This window comes from Balaenoptera ricei, chromosome 4, assembly GCF_028023285.1.
Source record: "Balaenoptera ricei isolate mBalRic1 chromosome 4, mBalRic1.hap2, whole genome shotgun sequence".
In the NCBI taxonomy this organism is placed as follows: Eukaryota; Metazoa; Chordata; class Mammalia; order Artiodactyla; family Balaenopteridae; genus Balaenoptera; species Balaenoptera ricei.
The window spans coordinates 158759824-158782896 of NC_082642.1; the positions used below are offsets into that span (position 1 = coordinate 158759824).

Sequence of the window (23073 nt, forward strand, 5' to 3'; positions counted from 1 at the left end):
CAATGGAGCGTGGCCTCAGACACCAGAAGCAAGAAAAAACAGAAACAAAGCAACCCCGAAAGATGACACGAGCGGTGAGTGGGTCAGCCGTGACAGATGGGTTCAGGGTGGAGGCTGCCGCAGACCCGAGCGGGAAAATGGGCCCTGAAATCCCGCTGAGCCTCAGGGCGGCCCAGAGCCTGAGCAAGCGGGGCTTTACAGAGTCCGGGTGGCCGCGTCCTGCCGGTGAACATGCACACATCCAGGACAGTTCCCACGACTGGACAGTTCCCGGGCTGTTTTCCTCCAGCCTCCCCGCCTCACCGTCCCCCAGGCCCGCAGCAGCTCTTAGGGGCTGAACCACAGCCTTTGACCCGCTCCCGAGTTTCCAGTGTCTCCGCCCTCTAACCCGTGCTTCCCTGGCCCCGTCCTGCAGTTTGGTCCCAATCCTACAGACACCCCATGCCTCTGCAGCTTCAAGGACTCCCATCACCTGCAAGAAAAGATTCCAGCCTTCTCAGAATGGAGGCCAAGGGTTTGTTAGCTCCCTGGGACTGCTGTAACAAATCGCCATGAACAGCATGACTGAAAACAACAGAAATGTATTCTTTCACTGTCCCGGAGGCCAAAAGTTCTAAATCAGTGTGACGGGGGTCGGAATCAAGGTGTCGGCAGAGGCCCTGGGGAGAATCCGTCCCTGCCTCTTCGGCCTTCTGCAGCTGCCAGCATGTCTTGGCTTGCGGCCTCATCCCTCGAGTCCTCAAGGCCACCATCTTCCAATCTCTGTCCGCCCCGGCTTCACATCACTTTGTCCTCCATGTGTTGTCGGCTCTTCTTCTGCCTCCCTTGTGATTCTGTGATTTCATCTAGGCCCACCTGAATAATCTGGGATAATCTCAAGAGCCTTAATCTAATCACACCTGCAGAGACTTTGCCCCGTTAAGATGATATTCACAGCTTCCCGGGGTTAGGGTGTGGGTATCTTTGGGGGGGTGGGGCATTACTCAGGGCCTACGGGGCTCTCAGCCACTTGGCTGTAAGTAAACACATTCTAGCCTCAGCTCACAGCACGTTTCCTCAGCCCCACAGGCTCTCCACACAAGGTCACTGTGCCCTAAGCCCAGCGGGATCGTCGATCCAGAGTTGTGTGTAGGGTGGAGCGAGGTGATCACACTTTCCCTTCACCTCCAGGCTGATTCAGCCTGCTTCTTGCGGCCTCCCCGTCCCTCGAGGTCGGCCCTCTTTCACAGACGTGTCCCGTCTGCCTTTGTTTTCGTGTGTGTTGTGGACACCATAGCTTCCTCTGCCGCCAGGTACATGTCACAGGCAGGGTCTTAGACATCTCTCTGCCCCCCCCCCACCAAATTTGGCTCTTCATTTTGATTGCATTAACGCGTGCTGCGCTAGGCAAATGTGCCTCTCAAACCCTGTCACCTAACAGGCTGCCTCGACTGCCTCTTGTGTGTTGGACCCCAGAAAAGGTGCGTGAGGGAGAGATGAATCTCAGGAAGCGGTGGTTTGCTTCAGAACCTCAGCCTCAAATCACCCCGCACCCCACCACCCCCTTGGCTGCTTATCCAGCGGCCCCGGAATCAGCAGACTGGGCTTTGCTTCCAGCAGTGCCACGTGCTGGTTGTATGATCTTGGGCCTCAGTTTCCACATCTGTAAATGGGGCTCGTACCTGCCCGGCAGACATTTGGGTCATGCTCACCACATCCCAGGTATCTTGGGACGTATTTTATAGAGGCTGTGCATCTTCCCTAGATTGCAGGTGAGGAAAGTATGCAGTGAAGAAGGTAAGGAATTTGCCCACCATCCCAGAGTCCTTGAGAAGCAAAGCTGGGCGTTGAACAGGAGGACAGGTTTCAGGCTCTGTGCGGTGAATGTGCCTCTCGGGGAGAAGGAAAAGCCACCCATGGGGTGAGGTGGTCATTCCAGTATCTGGGGCTCAGGGCAGAAGCTGCCCAGGGGAGCGCCGCAGCACCGTGAAGCTGGCCTGTCCACTCTGAGGTTGAGATGTCTAAGACCAGAGATGTTGGGAGACTTGCCTGGGGCACACGGTGTATTAGAGAAGGAACAGAGTCAGGTCCTGGAAGCCCAGTTCAGAGGCTTTTCCTCGGCCGGTTCGTCACGGCCTTACAAGCTCTGCAAGGGCAGTGAAGTTGGTCTTTAGGGACCTCTCTCTGCATTTGTCCCAAACTCACCCTCGCACAACTCCAGGAGGCTTTGCATGTGTGCTGCCCCCCGAGCGTGTCCATAATTCCCAGCTTCACCCACACCTGGTCTCCATCATCTAAGACGGTTTATCGCACTGAGCCACCAGCTCCTCTCCCTTCCCTCGGCCTGACCTTCACCCGCTGCTGGACTCGCAGTCGCCCTTCCTTTTCATTCCCACTCACTGGTTGTGTGAACCTGGATGAGTTCCTCCACTCTCTGAACCTTAATACCTGCAAAATAGGAATAACAGTGCCCACCTTTAAAGCTTGCTTTAAGGATCAAAGATAATGCGTGTTCTTCAACAAACAAATGGCAAGAAAAGGGGACCATGTCACACACAGACACACCCACACACACACTCATTTTCCAGTCAGGATCCACACAAGACTCACATGGTACATTTGTTTGCCGTCCCTCTTGGTCTTTCTCTATCCATTTGTTTCATGCCTTTACTTGCTTGCCATTTTATTGGTCAAAGAAGACATATTACTTCTTGTTCTCAAAACATGCCCTAAGGATAGATATCTGGCAACCTGAGAAGTGATAAGGGAGATTGTTGTCAATTTTATTTCCATGTGATAATCGCACTGTGGCTATCTTAAACCGTAAGAAAGAGATCTTATATTTTAGAGATCCACACTGAAATACATGCATGAAATAATATGATGTCGAAAATGAGCTTTACAATAACCCCAGTGGAGGGAGAAGTCGGGGAACAGACAAAGCAGGATGGGTCTCGCGTTGAGAGTTGTGGAAGCCGTGAGGTGGGGAGTGAGGCCCCGTTATGCCAGGCCTTCTGCTTTTGCAGATGTTGGAGCATTTCCATTATACAAAAGTTCCTTTTTTTTTTCAGAGAATGTGTGTAATGCGTCTGGCTCATAGTAATAAATGGTAGTTTTCGTTATTATTTTTATTTTTTTAACACCTTTATTGGAGTATAATTGCTTTACAATGGTGTGTTAGTTTCTGCTGTATAACAAAGTGAATCAGCTATACATATACGTATATCCCCATATCTCCTCCCTCTTGCGTCTCCCTCCCACCCTCCCTATCCCACCGCTCTAGGTGGTCACAAAGCACCGAGCTGATCTCCCTCTGCTATGCGGCTGCTTCCCATTAGCGATCTATTTTACATTTGGTAGTGTATATATCTCCATGCCACTCTCTCACTTCGTCCCAGCTTACCCTCCCCCCTCCCCGTGCCCTCAAGTGCATTCTCTACGTCTGCATCTTTATTCCTGTCCTGCCCCTAGGTTCTTCAGAACCTTTTTTTCTTTTTTAGATTCCATATATATGTGGTAGCATACGGTATTTGTTTTTCTCTTTCTGACTTACTTCACTCTGTATGACAGACTCTAGGTCCATCCACCTGACTACAAATAACTCAATTTCGTTTCTTTTTATGGCTGAGTAATATTCCATTGTATATATGTGCCACATCTTCTTTCTCCATTCATCTGTCGATGGACACTTAGGTTGCTTCCATGTCCTGGCCATTGTAAATAGTGCTGCAATGAACATTGTGGTACATGACTCTTTTTGAATTATGGTTTTTTCTCAGGGTATATGCCCAGTAGTGGGATTGCTGGGTCGTATGGTAGTTCTATTTTTAGTTTTTTAAGGGACCTCCATAATGTTCTCCATAGTGGCTCTATCAATTTACATCCTCACCAGCAGTGCAGGAGGGTTCCCTTTTCTCCACACCCTCTCCAGCATTTATTGTTTGTAGAATTTTTGATGATGGCCATTCTGACCAGTGTGAGGTGATACCTCATTGCAGTTTTGATTTGTATTTCTCTAATGATTAGTGAGGTTGAGCATTCTTTCATGTGTTTGTTGGCAATCTGTAAATCTTCTTTGGAGAAATGTCTATTTAGGTCTTCTGCCCCTTTTTGGTTTGCGTTGTTTGTTTTTTTGATATTGGCTGCATGAGCTGCTTGTAAATTTTGGAGATTAATCCTTTGTCAGTTGCTTCATTTGCAAAAATTTTCTCCCATTCTGAGGGTTGTCTTTTCGTCTTGTTTATGGTTTCCTTTGCTGTGCAAAAGCTTTTAAGTTTCATTAGGTCCGATTTGTTTGTTTTTGTTTTTATTTCCATTTCTCTAGGAGGTGGGTCCGAAAGGATCTTGCTGTGATTTATGTCATAGAGTGTTCTCCCTGTGTTTTCCTCTAAGAGTTTGATAGTGTCTGGCCTTACATTTAAGTCTTTAATCCATTTTGAGTTTATTTTTGTGTATGATGTAAGGGAGTGTTCTAATTTCATTCTTTTACATGTAGCTGTCCAGTTTTCCCAGCACCACTTATTGAAGAGGCTGTCTTTTCTCCATTGTATATTCTTGCCTCGTTTATCAAAAATAAGGTGACCATATGTGCGTGGGTTTATGTCTGGGCTTTCTATCCTGTTCCATTGATCTATATTTCTGTTTTTGTGCTAGTACCATGTGTGTACTAGCATGTCTTTTAGTTTTCTGCATACAGGTCTTTTGTCTCCTTAGGTAGGTTTATTCCTAGGTATTTTATTCTTTTTGTTGCAGTGGTAAATGGGAGTGTTTCCTTAATTTCTCTTTCAGATTTTTCATCATTAGTGTAGAGGAATGCAAGAGATTTCTGTGCATTACTTTTGTATCCTGCTACTTTACCAAATTCATTGATTAGCTCTAGTAGTTTTCTGGTAGCATCTTTAGCATTCTGTATGTAGAGTATCATGCCATCTGCAAACAGTGACAGCTTTACTTCTTATTTTCTGATTAGGATTCCTTTTATTTCTTTTTTTTTTCTCTGATTGCTGTGGCTAAAACTTCCAAAACTATGTTGAATAATAGTGGTGAGAATGGGCAACTGTGTCTTGTTCCTGATCTTAGTGGAAATGGTTTCAGTTTTTCACCATTGAGAACGATGTTGGCTGTGGGTTTGTCATATATGGCTTTTATTATGTTGAGGTAAGTTCCCTCTATGCCTACTTTCTGGAGGGTTTTTATCATAAATGGGTGTTGAATTTTGTTGAAAGCTTTTTCTGCATCTATTGAGATGATCATATGGTTTTTATCCTTCAATTTGTTAATATGGCTTATCACATTGATTGATTTGCGTATATTGAAGATTCCTTGCATTCCTGGGATAAACCCCACTTGATCATGGTGTATGATCCTTTTAATGTGCTGTTGGATTCTGTTTGCTAGTATTTTGTTGAGGATTTTTGCAACTATGTTCATCAGTGATATTGGCCTGTAGTTTTCTTTCTTTGTGACATCTTTTTCTGGTTTTGGTATCAGGGTGATGGTGGTCTGGTAGAATGAGTTTGGGAGTGTTCCTCCCTCTTCTATATTTTGGAAGAGTTTGAGAAGGATACGTGTTAGCTCTTCTCTAAATGTTTGATAGAATTCGCCTGTGAAGCCATCTGGTCCTGGGCTTTTGTTTGTTAGAAGATTTTTAATCACAGTTTCAATTTCAGTGCTTGTGATTGGTCTGTTTATATTTTCTATTTCTTCCTGGTTCAGTCTCAGAAGGTTGTGCATTTCTAAGAATTTGTCCATTTCTTCCAGGTTGCCCATTTTATTGGCATATAGTTGCTTGTAGTAATCTCTCATGATCCTTTGTATTTCTGCAGTGTCAGTTGTTACTTCTCCTTTTTCATTTCTAACTCTATTGACTTGTCTTCTCCCTTTTTTTTCTTAATGAGTCTGGCTAATGGTTTATCAATTTTGTTCATCTTCTCAAAGAACCAGCTTTTAGTTTTGTTGATCTTTGCTATTGTTTCCTTCCTTTCTTTTTCATTTATTTCTGATCTGATCTTTATGATTTCTTTCCTTCTGCTAACTTTGGGGTTTTTTTGTTCTTCTTTCTCTAATTGCTTTAGCTGTAAGGTTAGGTTGTTTATTTCAGATGTTTCTTGTTTCTTGAGGTAGGATTGTATTGCTATAAACTTCCCTCTTACAACTACTTTTCCTACATCCCATACGTTTTGGGTCGTTGTGTTTTCATTGTCATTTGTTTCTAGGTATGTTTTGATTTTCTCTTTGATTTCTTCAGTGATCTCTTGGTTATTTAGTAATGTATTGTTTAGCCTCCATGTGTTTGTATTTTTTACAGATTTTTTTCCTGTAATTTATATCTAGTCTCATAGTGTTGTGGTCAGAAAAGATACTTGATACAATTTCAGTTTTCTTAAATTTACTGAGGCTTGATTTGTGGCCCAAGATATGATCTATCCTGGAGAATGTTCCATGAGCACTTGAGAAGAAAGTGTATTCTGTTGTTTTGGGATGGAATGTCCTATAAATATCAATTAAGTCCATCTTGTTTAATGTATCATTTAAAGCTTGTGTTTCCTTATTTATTTTCATTTTGGATGATCTGTCCATTGGTGAAAGTGGGGTGTTAAAGTCCCCTACTATGATTGTGTTACTGTCTATTTCCCCTTTTATGGCTGTTAGTATTTGCCTTATGTACTGAGGTGCTCCTATGTTGGGTGCATAAATATTTACAATTGTTATATCTTCTTCTTGGATTGATCCCTTGATCATTATGTAGTGTCCTTCTTTGTCTCTTGTAATAGTCTTCATTTAAAGTCGATTTTGTCTGATATGAGAATTGCTATTCCAGCTTTCTTTTGATTTCCATTTGTATGGAATATCTTTTTCCATCCCCTCACTTTCAGTCTGTATGTGTCTCTAGGTCTGAAGTGGGTCTCTTGTAGACAGCATATATATGGGTCTTGTTTTTGTATCCATTCAGCTAGTCTGTGTCTTTTGGTTGGAGCATTTAATCCATTCACATTTAAGGTAATTATCGATATGTATGTTCCTATTCCCGTTTTCTTAGTTGTTTTGGGTTTGTTATTGTAGGTCTTTTCCTCCTCTTGTGTTTCCTGCCTAGAGAAGTTCCTTTAGCATTTGTTGTAAAGCTGGTTTGGTGGTGCTGAATTCTCTTAGCTTTTGCTTGTCTGTAAAGGTTTTAATGTCTCCGTCGAATCTGAATGAGATCCTTGCTGGGTAGAGTAATCTTGGTTGTAGGTTTTTCCCTTTCATCACCTTAAATATGTCTTGCCACTCCCTTCTGGCTTGCAGAGTTTCTGCTGAAAGATCAGCTGTTAACCTTATGGGGATTCCTTTGTATGATATTTGTTGTTTTTCCCGTGCTGCTTTTAACATTTTTTCTTTGTATTTAATTTTTGATAGTTTGATTAATATGTGTCTTGGCATGTTTCTCCTTGGATTTATCCTGTATGGGACTCTCTGTGCTATCTGGACTTGATTAACTATTTCCTTTCCCATATGAGGGAAGTTTTCAACTATAATCTCTTCAAATATTTTCTCAGTCCCTTTCTTTTTCTCTTGTTCTTCTGGGACCCCTATAATTCGAATGTTGGTCTGTTTAATGTTGTCCCAGAGGTCTCTGAGACTGTCCTCGATTCTTTTCATTCTTTTTTCTTTATTCTGCTCTGCAGTAGTTATTTCCAATATTTAATCTTCCAGGTCACTTATCCGTTCTTCTGCCTCAGTTATTCTGCTATTGATCCCTTCTAGAGAATTTTAAATTTCATTTATTGTGTTGTTCATCATTGTTTGTTTGCTCTTTAGTTCTTCTAGTTCCTTGTTAAACATTTCTTGTATTTTCTCCATTCTATTTCCAAGATTTTAGATCATCTTTACTATCATTACTCTGAATTCTTTTTCAGGTAGACTGCCTATTTCCTCTTCACTTGTTTGATCTGGTGGGTTTTTACCTTGCTCCTTCATCTGCTGTGAGTTTCTCTGTCTTCTCATTTTGCTTAACCTACTGTGTTTGGGGTCTCCTTTGGCAGGCGGCAGGTTTGTAGTTCCTGTTGTGTTTGGTGTCTGCCCCCAGTAAGGTTGGTTCAATGGCTTGTGTAGGCTTCCTGGTGGAGGGGACTAGTGCCTGTGTTCTGGTGGATGAGGCTGGATCTTGTCCTTCTGGTGGGCAGAGCTGCAGCTGGTGGTGTGTTTTGGGGCGTCTGTGACCTTATTATGATTTTAGGCAGCCTCTCTGTTAATAGGTGGGGTTGTGTTCCTGTCTTGCTAGTTGTTTGACATAGGGTGTCTAGCACTGTAGCTTGCTGGTCGTTGAGTGGAGCTGGGTCTTAGCATTGAGATGGAGATCTCTGGGAGAGCTTTTGCCATTTGATATTATGTGGAGCCGGGAGGTCTCTAGTGGACCAATGTCCTGAACTCAGCTATCCCACCTCAGAGCACAGGCCTGATACCCAGCTGGAGCACCAAGAACCTGTCAGCCCCATGCCTCAGAAGAAAAGGGAGAAAAAAAGAAAGAAAGAAAGAAAAAATAAATAAAATAAAATAAAGTTATTAAAATAAAAAAATAATTAGTAAAAATTTTAAAAATTTAAAAGTAATAAAAAAAAGAAAGAAAGAAGGAAGAGAGCAACGAAACCAAAAAACAAATCCACCAATTATAACAAGTGCTAAAAACTATACTAAAGAAAAAAAAAAAAAAAAACGGACAGACAGAACCCTAGGACAAATGGTAAAAGCAAAGCTATACAGACAAAATCACACAAAGAAGAATACACATACACATAAAAAGAGAAAAAGGAAAAATATATATATATCATTGCTCCCAAAGTCACCGCCTGAATTTTGGGATGATCTGTTGTCTATTCAGGTATTCCAGAGATGCAGGTACATCAAGTTCTTTGAGGAGCTTTAATCCGCTGCTTCTGAGGCTGCTGGGAGAGATTTCCCTTTCTCTTCTTTGTTCGTACAGCTCCCAGGGTTCAGCTTTGGATTTGGCCCCGCCTCTGCGTGTAGGTCACCTGAGGGCGTCTGTTCTTCGCTCACACAGGACGGGGTTAAAGGAGCAGCTGCTTCGGGGGCTCTGGCTCACTCAGGCGGGGGGAGGGAGCGGTACGGAGGAGGCGGGGCGAGCCTGCGGCTGCAGAGGCCGGCGTGACGTTGCAGCAGCGTGAGGCGCGCCGTGCGTTCTCCCGGGGAAGTTGTCCCCGGATCACGGGACCCTGGATCACGGGACCCTGGCCGTGGCGGGCTGCACAGGCTCCCAGGAGGGGCGGTGTGGAGAGTGACCTGTGCTCGCACACAGGCTTCTTGGTGGCGGCGGCAGCAGCCTTAGCATCTCATGCCTATCTCTGGGGTCCGCGCTGATCGCCGCGGCTCGCGCCCGTCTCTGGAGCTCGTTTAGGCGGCGCTCTGAATCCCCTCTCCTTGCGCGCCGCGAAACAAAGAGGCAAGAAAAAGTCTCTTGCCTCTTCGGCAGCTGCAGACTTTTTCCCGGACTCCCTCCCGGCTAGCTGTGGTGCGCTAACCCCTTCAGGCTGTGTTCACGCCGCCAACCCCAGTCCACTCCCTGCGATCCGACCAAGCCCGAGCCTCAGCTCCCAGCCCCGCCCGCCCCGGCGGGGGAGCAGACAAGCCTTTCGGGCTGGTGAGTGCTGCTCGGCGCCGAGCCTCCGTGCGGGAGTCTCTCCGCTTTGCCCTCCACACCCCTGTGGCTGCGCTCTCCTCTGTGGCTCTGAAGCTTCCCCCCTCTGCCACCCGCAGTCTCCGCCCGCGAAGGGGCTTCCTAGTGCGTGGAAACCTTTCCTCCTTCACGGCTCCCTCCCACTGGTGCAGGTCCCGTCGCTATTCTTTTGTCTCTGTTTTTTCTTTCTTCTTTTGCCTTACCCAGGTACGTGGGGATTTTCTTGCCTTTTGGGAGGTCTGAGGTCTTCTGCCAGCGTTCAGTGGGTGTTCTATAGGAGTTGTTCCACGTGTAGATGTATTTCTGATGTATTTGTGGGGAGGAAGGTGATCTCTGCGTCTTACTCTTCCGCCATCTTGAAGGTCTCTCCCGTTATTATTTTATAGTCTTTTCACACGACACGACCAGCAAAATACCTCTTAAATTGGAAAGAGACATAAGGCCTAATTCAAATTTTATCTTAGCAGACAAAGAAGCCGTGATTGCCTGCCTGGTGGTTAACAGTGATCCATTCTGCATGTGACATTATTGCTACATGTTCTAGAAACAAGGGGCAGGACAGAATGAACAGTATGTTCCCATTTATGTATATAATTTATAATTAGAGATGAATTGCAGATGAATTGCAGGTATACATGGATGGATGGATGGATGGATGGGGAGATAGCCTACAATCTTTCCTTTGGTGAAAATGTGTTTATTTCTTGAGTGATAGTAAAAAACAATCAAATGTGGGATTTGGGTCTTGGTCTCTTTTTAGCTTGTTTGTTTTATATATTAAACACTTGTAATTCTCAGGTGCTGAAAAGGCAATAGAGATTCAGCTTTTAACTCACCCAAAGATAGTGGAGTTGCAGAATCACCACTGAGCTGGCGTTTGGCTGTCCTGACAGCTGGTCTGGTGAATTCTAACTCGTGGACCTGGAGCACGAGAACCGGGGGCCAGACTGAAGTACTCTTTGAGGGTAGACAAAGCCCTATACAAGCTTAACAGTTCATAAAAGCTATTAAAAAATGAATCATGGTCTGATAGACAAAGGAAAAAGAATTTGGATTGGTTTATTTTCTTCCAAGTGTGGGATCCAAATCAATATTCATTCCAAGTATGCAATCAGAAATATCAGTCATTTGAGAACAAGGCAAACAGAGAATGCATACAGTGTTATAGGAGAGTGACAGTGGCAAAGAGGCCAAGAGACCACCTCTACTTCCCACGTGGACCACCATTAAAAGCCTGATTTCAGGCACTGCATGCATCTCTGGGCTTGGAGCCAGGCGGGTCGAGTTTGTATCCAGGACCACAGGGACCCGGCCAGGCCAGGTTCTCTCTCTGTGGCTCAAAGTCCTTCTCTGTGAGGAGGAGGAGGAGGATACCCCAAGCTTATGAGGTCCTTCCAAGGACCCAGGGTCATAGGGTGTAAGATGCTTGGCTCAGGTTCTGGCCCAAGTATGAGTTCAACCTCACTAGTTGGTGGTGGTGGTGATGGTGATCGTAGAGGTGATGGTGGTGGTGACAGTGGAGGTGGTAGTGGTGGTGGTGGTGATTGTAGAGGTGATGGTGGTGGTGACAGTGGTGGTCATGGTGATGGTGATCATAGAGGTGATGGTGATGGTGACAGTGGTGGTGTTGGTGATGGTGATGGTAGAGGTGATGGTGGTGGTGACAGTGGTGGTCATGGTGATGGTGATCATAGAGGTGATGGTAGTGGTGACAGTGGTGGTGTTGGTGATGGTGATCGTAGAGGTGATGGTGGTGGTGACAGTGGTGGTCGTGGTGATGGTGATTGTAGAGGTGATGGTGGTGGTGACAGTGGTGGTCGTGGTGATGGTGATCGTAGAGGTGATGGTGGTGGTGACAGTGGTGGTGTTGGTGATGGTGATCGTAGAGGTGATGGTGGTGGTGACAGTGGTGGTCGTGGTGATGGTGATTGTAGAGGTGATGGTGGTGGTGACAGTGGTGGTCGTGGTGATGGTGATCTTAGAGGTGATGGTGGTGGTAACAGTGGAGGTGGTGGTGGTGGTGATCGTAGAGGTGATGGTGGTGGTGACAGTGGTGTTCGTGGTGATGGTGATCGTAGAGGTGATGGTGGTGGTGACAGTGGTGTTCGTGGTGATGGTGATCATAGAGGTGGTGGTGGTGACAGTGGAGGTGGTGGTGGTGGTGGTGATCGTAGAGGTGATGGTGGTGGTGACAGTGGAGGTCGTGGTGATGGTGATCGTAGAGGTGATGGTGGTGGTGACAGTGGAGGTGGTGGTGACAGTGGTGTTCGTGGTGATGGTGATCGTAGAGGTGATGGTGGTGGTGACAGTGGTGTTCGTGGTGATGGTGATCGTAGAGGTGGTGGTGGTGACAGTGGAGGTGGTGGTGGTGGTGGTGATTGTAGAGGTGATGGTGGTGGTGACAGTGGAGGTCATGGTGATGGTGATCATAGAGGTGATGGTGGTGGTGACAGTGGAGGTGGTGGTGACAGTGGTGATGGTGATGGTGGTAGTGCTGGCAGTCTTGGTGGTGCTGGTGATGGTGGAGGTGATGGTGGTGGTGACAGTGGTGGTGATGGTGGTGCTGGTAGTCATGGTGGTGACACTAGAGGTGATGGTGGAGGTGGTGGTGGAATTGGCATCCTTAGTGGTATAACCTAAAACCAGCAGATGCAAAATTCAGCCTCAGCCTGTTCACACAGGAGGATACTTGGGCACCAGTGTCCCGTGATCAGATGGACAGGCCCTGTGCTCACAGATGGAACACAGAGGAACTGAGCAGGGTCCTGCCCACAAGGACCTCACCTTCCAAAGACTGTCCTCCGTGTTTACCAGAAGAAAACTGACACTAACCAGACTGAGGTCGAATTGATCATTTAACCTGTCAAAGTCTTTTAAATCCTACGTGGTGATCCTGTTGACTAATACACATTTGTATTGACACGATCCTGGTCTTCACTGCATTTTGGTTGTGGTTGGGTGTGGTTGGTAACACAGGGATGTTGGTTAGCACATCAGAGTCTGCTTTGTGATGGCCTTCCCAAGTTAAGGTATCCTCATGTCCTGACGTATGAACCACCCAGAGATGCCAACATGTTGAAGTTAAGGCTGTGTGTCCTCAGCGCCTCTTGTTTGTGAAATGGCCTTGGAGGGGTCAAGGAGGAGCCTCTCTGTCTCTAGGGAAGACACCCATACGTTTCAAGGGGCCCTCCCTGTAATCACAACTGCCACTTAACTGAGCACGTACTATGTACCAGGCCCTCTGTGTGTCATGATGAAACCTTCTCTGGGGTATGATAATCCTCACTCTGCAGGTGAAGAATCAGAGTCTCAACAAGGTGAAGAAACTTGCCCCGGGTCAAGCTGGTAGGAAGAGGGACCGGAAGTGAGCTCACTTCCCTGACCCCTCCCTTCCCACCCCTCTGCCCCGCACGTGCCTGGAGCAGTGCGCGACCCTGGCACCAGCCGAGGGCAATCCTGGGATGTGAGACAGCAGGAAACGTGTGGGCTCCAGCCAGCCCAGGGCCCACCCGGTCAGACGTAGCCCACTAAGGGCCGTCACTCACTGGTTGTCCTCGCTGCCAGGCACCCCTTCTGCCCGGATGGCCAAAGAATTAGTGCAGTGATTGCATAACTTTAGCAACTGAACTGTTTCTTTGTCAACAAATTTTACATACAGTCCTACTATATAAAGCTTGGATAAACAGTTAAGTGCCACATATTAGTACCCATTTATTCTGTAAGTTCAAATCTACGGCACCCACCAGAGAGTTACTGGGAACAGAGCGGGTCCCTGTGTGAGCACCGCGTTTGGAATTGGGGTTCAGAATGGCAGCCGCAGGCGGCCTCAGCATCAGTTACCCTCAGCTCGTTTTACCGGCCCCCAGGATGCTGCCTGAGGAGGGCCCTGACCTGCACAGTCCTGAGGCCGTGGAGAGGCCCAAAGGCCCAGGCAGTGCGGCCCTGCAACTCGCCGGCCAGGAGGCATGTACAAGACACTCAGGTCTCAGGACAGCAGTCGGGGGCAGCCTCCTGTGTACCGACCCTAAAGATGACGTGTCCCTCCTCAGATGCGTTGATATTTATGTTATTACAGCTGAGTACTTGCTTTATACTTAGTGTCTAAAGGAGCTTACGTGAAGAAAGCTGAGCCCAATGCTGGCAGGTCTGCACCACCTGCCCCTGCCCCTGCCCCTGCCCCAGGGCAGTGCTGGTCAACCAGACCGCCCCACTTCCCGTGTCTGGGGCATGGCTCCCCCGCCCAGGCCGGTCTCACCCCACCTGCTGGTCCGGACCCCTTGGGCTTTCTGCCCAGGCTCACTGCAGCCCCCTAGGAGGACCCCACACCCATCCTGATCCCTGAAAACCTCACTTGGGTGCGTCTGGAAGATGCATGATGTGAGGCGCATCAGGTTAGGGTCTGAAGCTGTAGAAATTCTTTAACGGGAAGTTCCGGCGCATGCGCCGTGAGTCTCAGGTGGGTGGGGCGGCGGGAGGGGGGAGGAGGATGGGGGATGCGGCTTCTCTGTGGCCCCTTCTGTCTGCACGGCCTCGGGTCCCCTGGGGGCCACGGCCAATCCCTCCAGCCCCGAGTCAGCCGTGTCCCTGCAGCTGGCACAGACCCGTGAGACCTGCTTTCTTGTCTGTCCCGGGAGGCACCCAGCTTGCCCTTCCCTTCCCATCCACAGGGTCCCCGCCTCTCCGTCGCCTCTGATTTTCTCCCGGTGCCTTCAGCTCACGCACCAGCTCCCTCTACTCCTAGCCAAATGCTATTTAAATTCTGATTTTTGTCCTCTGGTTAACTTGTCATTTAATTTTCTCATCCGCTTGGCTTAAAGCCAAAGAGTATTCGTTCCAAATAAAAATGGTAAAGACCTTTTTTTCCTCTCCTAAGAATCCTATGTAAATGCAGCACAGCCCGCTGTTAGGAAGAGATATTCACAAGCCAGTTCTGTTATCAGTTATTAACCTCAGCTTCTAGATCTAGGTAACTTTTCTCTTGGTTATAAGAGCCCTGCGTATTCATCGTAGAATATTTGAAAAATACAGAGCAGCATAAAAAAGAAAAGAAAAGAACCCATTATTCCACCAGACAGTGCGAACATTTCAGGACCTCTCCTGCTGGTGTTTTCTTTTCAGAGAGAGAGAGGGAGAGAGAATCGCTTTCTTTTACATAATTTTTTATTTTGATCATTGTCACTCAGCATTACATTAGCGGTATTCAAAAACGTGATTTTAATGCCTATATAACGTTCCATCGTTGAGACTTACTAAGATGTAATCATTTCATTGCTTTGAGATATTCATCTTAATTCCATTTCTCTGCAATAACTAACACACAAGGAACAACCCCACTAGCTCTTTGCTTGCGAAGGGGCCGTGCAGGGCAGTGGTTTGGGCCTAAGCCTGGGAGGTGACTAGAACACTGCCTGGCGCTTAATAAATGCTCTCTTTATTACGTTTGCTGTTATTTTCTTAAGAGCAGTTCCTGGAAATGGGATTCCAGGTCAAAGGGCACACATATGGCCACGCTGTTTCCCAGCAGGGCTATCTGGACACACATTCCTGGAAGGGCATGCCTCTCCCCACTCCCAGCCAGGGTTGGTGCCTTCGCTTTATTCAGATAAGCTCTTGGGGACAATGGGAGATTAGCATGCAGTTGTGAGCAATACTGCAGAATGACCTGTGTACCCTTCACCCCGTTTCCCCCAGTGTAACGTCTTGCAAAATCACAGTACAGGGTCACTGCCAGGATGTAACTGTGAGACAGTCCCCCGCCTTATTTGGACTTTCCCCGTTTTGTTGAGCTCATCTGAGTGTGTGTGTTGAGTTCTGTACAATTCAATCACATGTGTAGGGTCTCTTATCCACCACCACAGTCACGGTAGAGGACAGTCCCAGCCCTTTTGTGACCACGCCCACCTCCATCCTCCACCCGGAGCCCCACCCTCCTACCCCCCACCTCCATCCCTAACACTGTTGTCCATCTGTATAATTTTGTCGTTTCAGGAATGTCGTATAAGTGGAATCATACAGCATGTAACCTCTTGGGGTTGGCTTTTATTCACGCAGCATAAATCCCTTGGAATCCATCTCAGTTGTGTAGATCAGTAATTCATCCACAGTGTGGACGGACCAGGGTTTGTTTAACATTCACCTATTAAAGGGCATCTGGGTTACTTCCAGATTTGGGCTCTCCATCACTTTTTCGTTCTTGCCAATGTGGTGGTTTGCCTTCCATTTCTTGGAGGCCAATGTGGCTATTTTTAGAAGTCAGTACCCTAGTTTGGTTGGGTGGAGATTTCTGATGCCGTGTGATGCGTAAAATTCATCATCATCAAGTAAATACGAGTATGATGAAGCGTCAGTGCTGAGATTTAAGATGCTGGGGGGCTGAGATCAATAGCCGACGTGGATGGAGCGAGGAGGGGCCAGAGTGAACGTCGCTGGAAGAGGCGTCGAGTTCTCATCAACAGAGGAAGGAACCGGAGCCGGGTACCGCGTGGAGGAACAGAGCTCGCCACGTGCCCTCGGGAAGGACAACTTGCTGGGAAAGGAGAAGTGCCTTTCTTCCCTGCCTGCTTCAGGACCTCGGCGTCCTGGTGTCTACGCACCCCGGCTCTCATCTTCAGCGGTAGCCGTTTAAAATCACTTCGGGGGAAAAACTGCAGAAGAATTACAATGAGGAAAATTTTGCTCGAGATTCATTACTCCAAGTTCAAAGACGCTCCGTGAAAATTGTTGCTAATGCGGTCGAATAAAAAGTTTCACATTCGGTGCGAGCGTTAACAGCAAGACGAACATAATTGCATGTTTTACAGTAGCCAACCCCAAAAGCACAACTTACCTGACATGCACAGTTTTTACTGATTTTGAAAGGGAACCAATACCATCCTGGTTTACGAGCTTCGTGAGCTGTCTCCCTGGTGAAAAAGATTGTAGCCGGCCTGGCAGAGAAAATTCCCGGGGACACACTGCAGTCTCAGGAGGCCTCCGACCGTCCCCCTCCCTGCCTGGTCCCTGGTCCCCTTCCAACATCCACAAACTGAACTTTTCTTTTGTGATAGTGGTGGGTTTTGTCTTTCTCAACCCAAACGTAAATTGCCGTTTGGTTGTCATGTTTGTCCAGGACTGGGAGCATTTCCCAACGTAGAGCCACAAATGTCTGAGTGAGAAACCCACAGCTTCCGGTGGTCGCTGACTCCATGCCAGTCCAAACCGAAACTTGACAAACCCAGCAAGAAATGTTCTCAGCAGCTGCAAGGAAGTGCCTCAGATAGCAAAAGGAAACCAAACTCAGGTTCCCCTCTCCGAGTGCAGGCCCCAAGGGTGCTCATCCCAGCCCCCGAGGGTGCTTAGAGGTGCGGGGTCCGGGGACCAGGGGGCGGTGCTGTCTCTCTGCTTTCTGGGTGTCTCTGCTCTCTTATCACTGCCCCTCCTGGGCGGGCTCCCCATTACTCAGCAGAGGAAACAGTGTTCTCAGCAACCACTGCCGACCACGTTTGCGCCGAACAGATGCCTAAATGACCAGCGTAAATGGGGCAGGGGCAGTGACAAGTGGCTTCCACCTGTGGAACCCAAATGAAAGGGCGCTCTACTCGAAATCTTTCTCGTGCCTGAGCACCGCCCCCAGGGTGGCCCTCCCCCACCCCCACCCGCTTCCAGCAGCCAGGCTCATCCCGTGCCTGGACCGCAGATGCCCGGCACCGGCAGCCGGCCCCCCACGACTCCTCCTCCATCCACCACCTTAAAGGGGGGAGGCAGGAAGGCAGAGGACAGCAGGTGATGGACATCAACACCAGCATTTTTTGAAACTTTCTTTTAAGAAGCTTCACCTGCGTGAACTCATACGTGGATTTTAAGTCATGCGCGTCAGGGGGCATAATCCATATACCGTGCGTATATGGCAACTCAAGACACTGGGCTCTCCTGCCCTCTGCCCCTCCCCTCTGCCCACTGTGACCCGGCCTCCCTCCCCTCCCTTCTCCGGGGGCTGCACCTCCTTAGTGATCTCGTGGGTGGCCTGGTGTGGTCAGCCCAGGTCAGACTCCCCGTGACCCTGTGACTCACCCCAATTGCCACCAGCTCCAGATCGCTTAGTGAAGTTCTCACGAGGAAAGGAGATTGTGTGCTGGCCCGACAGTTGTAGGTCAGGCTGCAGGCAGGGGCAGGGTCCCCAGGGGCCAGGGCTGCCCGGCCAGGGCTCTCGGGAGGCGCCCTGTGCTTTGAGGGCTGTGGCTGGGCCGCGGGAGTCCCCTGGGTCTCGCTCCCAAGTCCCCACCTGTAAGGACAGACCTACAGGATGTCTTCAGAAAGGTCCCCACCCAGCAACCCGGCTGGGAGGGCACAGCCCTGACCAGAGCCCTGGGCCCGTTTCCTGGGCTGCCCGACTGGGATGGGTCAAGGCCAGTCCCAACCGTGCACTGGGCCAGAAAGCCTGGTCAACCCGCGTGTGCCCCGGGACACTCACCTCTCTTCCTCGTCTGCACTGACTGTTGATCGCTCCCCACAAAGCCCCAGCACCGTCCTGCTGAGAGCTCGCGGCCTGGAACTCCCACCCCGGGCTCCATCCCTGCCTTTCTGGTGCCAAGGGTCCCCCGCCTACCAAGAAACAGTGGAAACGGAGGAGCTGGGTTACACGTCCTTTCTTCACACTCTGGAAACCCTGCAGTCGTACATCTGAGGTCCTACTGAAATAAAATTGGGTGCCTGACAAAGGAGGGCCAAAAGTCACTTTGGGTGCGTTTGGCAACCTGAAGAGCCCTGGAGACTTCCGCCCACAGTCAGGATTTTAGAGCCAGCGGGGGCCGGGAGGTTCACAGGAGCAGAGCTGGCGCGCAGCTGAATTTGGTGTTAGAGCGGCAGCGTCCTGAGGGCTGTGCTCGAGCACGTTCCCTCGCGCGTCGCCCATCTCAGCCCTGAGAGGCAGGTGCCGCTGGCGTGATGGACCTCATTCGCAGAAAGGCAAACTGAGGCTACGGGGTGGTGGCGGTCTTGCCCGCGACGGCGGAGGGGTGGGCGGGGCACCGGGAGGGAACCGATGGATAGAAGAATAACCGACAGGGAGCGCAGGACCCCCTGCTCTCGCCAGGACACCATCGCTGGGTGGGCGGGGGGTGAATACAGATATCACACGCCATGCAGAGCCTGCGAGTCAGAGCTGTTTGGGTCACGCGTGTGTGCTGGACAGAGGGAGGCCTGGGCTGTGATCCTGACCCCCTGACCCCTCGCCGGCTGGGCCCAGGGGAGCTTCGTCCAGCTCTGTGTGCTGCTTCCTCCGGGGACCCCTCAGAACTCAGCTTGGCGGGCGGCTGGTCTCCATGAGTACTTGTTACCCAGCTCTGCGGGCAGCAGGAAGGTTCCAGGTGCCGAAGTTCCCTCTGACGTTCACAGCTCCCAGCTGAGTATGAGGGAGGACCAACGTCCAGCAGAAGAGAGGCCTCTGGGCTCTCCCTTTTTTTCTCTTGTCCTGTTTTAACATCGCGGTGCTGCCGACCAAGCCACATGAAAGGGTCTGGGGTGACCTGCCGTGCTTACCCATGAGCCGCAGCTCCGGGGCAACGTAAGACCCTTATTTCTCTGTTAACCATGCTGCCTCCACTTTTCACGTTTAAATTTCATTTCACCAACGCTTTTTTCCCCCGCTGTTTATTTCTGGATAGGGGATAAAGGATTTGCAGAATGATTCAGCATGGGAACAGAAAGCCTTGTGCCCTCCTGACCAGGCTGCCTGGTGACGGGGGCGGGGGAGGGGTTCTTCCCAGGCCAACCAAGCCTTTGTGCTACAGGGACTGGTTTCCCACACCAGGAACAACCCATCTAGGCCGGGAGCGTCTCCTGACACCCGGCCAAGAACTAGGCTGTCCAAGCACTTCCGATGTTAGGGTTCACGTGATGCTTCACCCCAGCCTCTCACCTGCGTCGGCCCTGCTAAAGGCTCATTAACTAACTAACTAAATAAGGCAAAAGCCTGACTCTCGCACAGATGTGAAATGGCCACACGTCAAACTAACTTGTTAGCTGAACAGGGGAAACAACAAGATGTTACAACCAGTTCAGAAGTGCAATCAAAGAACCCTGCATTTCTCTACAGTAGAGGAATGTTGAAATGGATTTACAGATGGACACAGCATGGCTTTCCATTGCAATGGAATACACCCGATGCAATCTTTTCTGCTTATTTCTGATTTCCTTCCACCCCCCCAGTCAAAAATAATCTCAAAGACTGTTCTGGACCCAGAAGAAGGCCGACCTCCCTCACTAGGTTGGGCTGGATCGGTTACAAAGGGGCAGCGAGAGTGTCAGTGTGCCCTGTGGGCCCTTCTGGGTTTGTTTTGCTGCTTCATAATTGGATTTTTTAAAGCTTCTATTATTTGCTATCCCGAGGCTAGGAAGCCATCACAAAAGACTGGCTCCTCCAGATTTCATCTGCAGTGCTTATAAAGTTGGGCAAACTCAACTCCTGTCAAGGCCCCCAGGATATTCCAAGCTCCTGGTCTTTCTTCCCACCTCCCTCCCTGGGGAGGGCCTTGTCAGCACTAACTTCCTGGAGTCACGCTCAGCTCCTGACCAGCATCTGGTCATGACCTGCAAGCCACCTCGCCCTGTTCCGGAATCTCCGGGCAAATCGAATGTTCACAGACAGAGCTGTCTTGTCCTCTGCCTCGGCCCACCACCCTCGCCTTTGACTGGGGTCTGGAATAAACCCACGCGGTCAGCCTGCACCAGGTGGACATGAACTTCACAGAGGCTTGAATGGGAAAGTCAGAAATGGTCCCGTGTCAGTGGGCGAATGGCCAGGACCTCGCACCTCACCCGTCTTGGGCACAGCCGCAAAGGCCGAGGCGTGAGCTAAGGCCTGTGCTGGGGGCGCTGGGACGCACTGTCGTGAATACGCGGGGGGACTCCTCTGGCGGTGGGGTCGGGGGGCCATGTGGAGAAGCTGGCCCTGAGTCCCGAGGGCTGGGAGGACGGAGAGCGGAGGAGGGTCTCTGGGAAGAGGGGACCCAGAGCAGAGGGCGAGGCAGGGGCACCCGTGGACCGGAGTGAAGGCAGGGGCGGGAGCTTGGCGAGGGCACAGTGTCGAGGGACACACCCCAGAACCTCAGGTGCCCAGCGAGGAGGTGGACCTTCTCCAGTGGGCGTGCGGGGCAGCAGAGGTATCTGCACAGGAAAGTGGTACAACCAGGTTTGAGTTCTAGAAACCAAGGGTGGGTGCTGGGCTGAGACCCAGCAGGGCCAGTGCAGGGGCTGCTGCCGGGGTCCAGGCGGGACCAGCTCTGAGCCAGGCCGGTGGCCGCCAGGTGGACAGTGCCGACCAAAGACCCTGTCACCAAGGGTGCGAATACCACCTCGGGGGGCAAGTGGGCAGCCCGGACAGTGGCGCTGGCTGAGTCTCAGCGTAGCCAGACCGGGCAGCACACAGGAGGCCGTGGTAGTCAGGGAACAGCTACGTTTGCGGGGAAAAATATCTGCTTACTCTGTCTTACTGTTTCCAATAAAAAAAAGATGCAAACTGATCTGGCTGAAAAAATAGCGCTCTGGGCACTGAAAAATGCCCACTCTCCTCAGCTTGGCTCTCCCCACGCCCATGGACTCCTGCTGGTGAGCAAGAGGGGCCTTACAGCAATTAGCCAGGGAAAATGTTGAAGGAAAACCTCTGTTACGGTGAAAATGGGAGCCTTGGCGTGGACTGTCCCATGCGCTGTCCAGCCTTAGAGAGCAACCCCCCTCTCTGTACGTGAAGCCCCCTCTCCCAGGGAGGGGTTCCGGAGCCCAGATTCACAATCGGGACCCCTCGGACAAAAGATGCTGATGTGACGTGTTTCTCTCCTGTCCAGCAGGGACTGGACACCCAGGCCGTGTGTAAAATTGCCTCCGGTGAAATTTGTTCACTATGCAGACCGACGGTTCCAATCGGACCCTTTCTCAGGGTGATTCCCTCTTGGATTTGGTCCTGCACCTCAGCCCCCAAATCCTAAAAGGCAATCTTTTGTTTTTAAGCTAATGATCTTAAATTTCTTTTGCATAATGGCCCCGGAGGTCGTTGGAGACCCCCTGCAATGTGATATCATTAAGCCGAGGTTGTTGATGGTGCGTCAGACATCACCATGATGTGCACGAGGCAGCATGTCACCGGCAGGTGTCCTTATGTGGGTGATAGCGTTGTTTTTCACAACTCTTTTCAGCGAACAAAAAAGTGAAGTTTTTCTCAACCTGTATAAATCGACTCAGTGAAGAGACGTGCATGTAACATTCCAGTGCCCACGGTTATTTTGTTTTTTCTTTGTAAAATTAACCTGCAGGTCGGGACCAGAGAGAAAGCTCTGGAATCTGACGTCACCATGGAAACCAGCTGCCCTGCTCCTGCCTGACCCTCACGGCCTTCTGCTTCTGTTTTGCAGGTGGTCTTTAGCAAGTATTGCAACTCCAGCGACATTATGGACCTGTTCTGCATCGCCACCGGCCTGCCTCGGTGAGTGACCCGGAATTGCCCCCGCCAGGGGGACGCCTTTAAATTCACCTAGAGGGACAGGTACCTGGGAGGGCGAGTGGCCGAGTCTAGGGGACAAGAGGGGTGGTAGGGCCCATGGGCTTACCTTGTACCTTGCACTCGGGACCTTTCGAATCAGTGGATGAGTCCCTGGAGGTTTCGGCCACCGCTGTGCTACACGGAAGGAAACTTTGGGCGGAATTAGGCAGAAACTACTGTCTTAAGAGTTTCTTTTTTTCTTTCGTTTATTTCTTTGCTTTGGGAGAAAGGGTAAAGGACGGTAGTAGTGTTTAGACTTTGGTCCCCCAGCCCCAAATGATCCAGCAACGGGGAGAGAGGGGCTCATCACAGATCAAGGTTTAGGAAAAGACTGATGTCAGAAATAAGTTGAAAAGACCAGAAATCTACCTTATAGAACCATAAGAATTCCAGAAGAATTCTTTTCCCAAAATCAACAGTTTGTTCCAGCAAGTGGATTTTCTGTCCTAACTTCCCAACTATAGAGAGTGATAAGGAGCAGCTTTGGCCTGCAGTTAACTAAGGTTATGACCCAGGTCAAGGAGGGTGAGAGAGAAGGACAGTAGGAGCCTTTCAGAGTCAGGTGAGAAAAAGGAGAGTCAGGGATGAGATTACACACCTGAAGTTACAGCAAGTAGTGGTTTGTAGCAGCCAGAAATAGCCCACAGTTCGGGGCATCTTTTATTAAGCAATGTGCTAAGAAATAAATAAATGTTATTCTTTAGAACAACCTGGGTTTCAGGTGTCACCCGCATTGCACAGATTTTGATACACAACCGAAGACCAGAGAGTTAAGTCACGTGGTTAAGGCAACACCTCGCGTGAAAGACCCCACAGATGAGAAGTTGGAGGAAGATTCAATTGATCCACTTAAAACTGTTTGGTAGGAGAGCTTTTTGCCTGTTTAGATAGACTCCCACGGGAAATGAAGTAG

General features: G+C 49.5%; 1 protein-coding gene across 2 annotated transcripts in view; it reads left to right on the top strand.

The window, feature by feature from the left end:
* Nucleotides 1-23073, top strand: part of PDE9A (phosphodiesterase 9A) — a 101980-nt gene that overhangs the window by 12418 nt on the left and 66489 nt on the right. For both annotated transcript variants that reach the window (XM_059922302.1, XM_059922303.1), the window contains exon 2: nucleotides 22033-22103. In XM_059922302.1, coding sequence (XP_059778285.1) covers nucleotides 22033-22103 — 71 coding nt within the window. The remainder of the gene's footprint in view (nucleotides 1-22032; nucleotides 22104-23073) is intronic.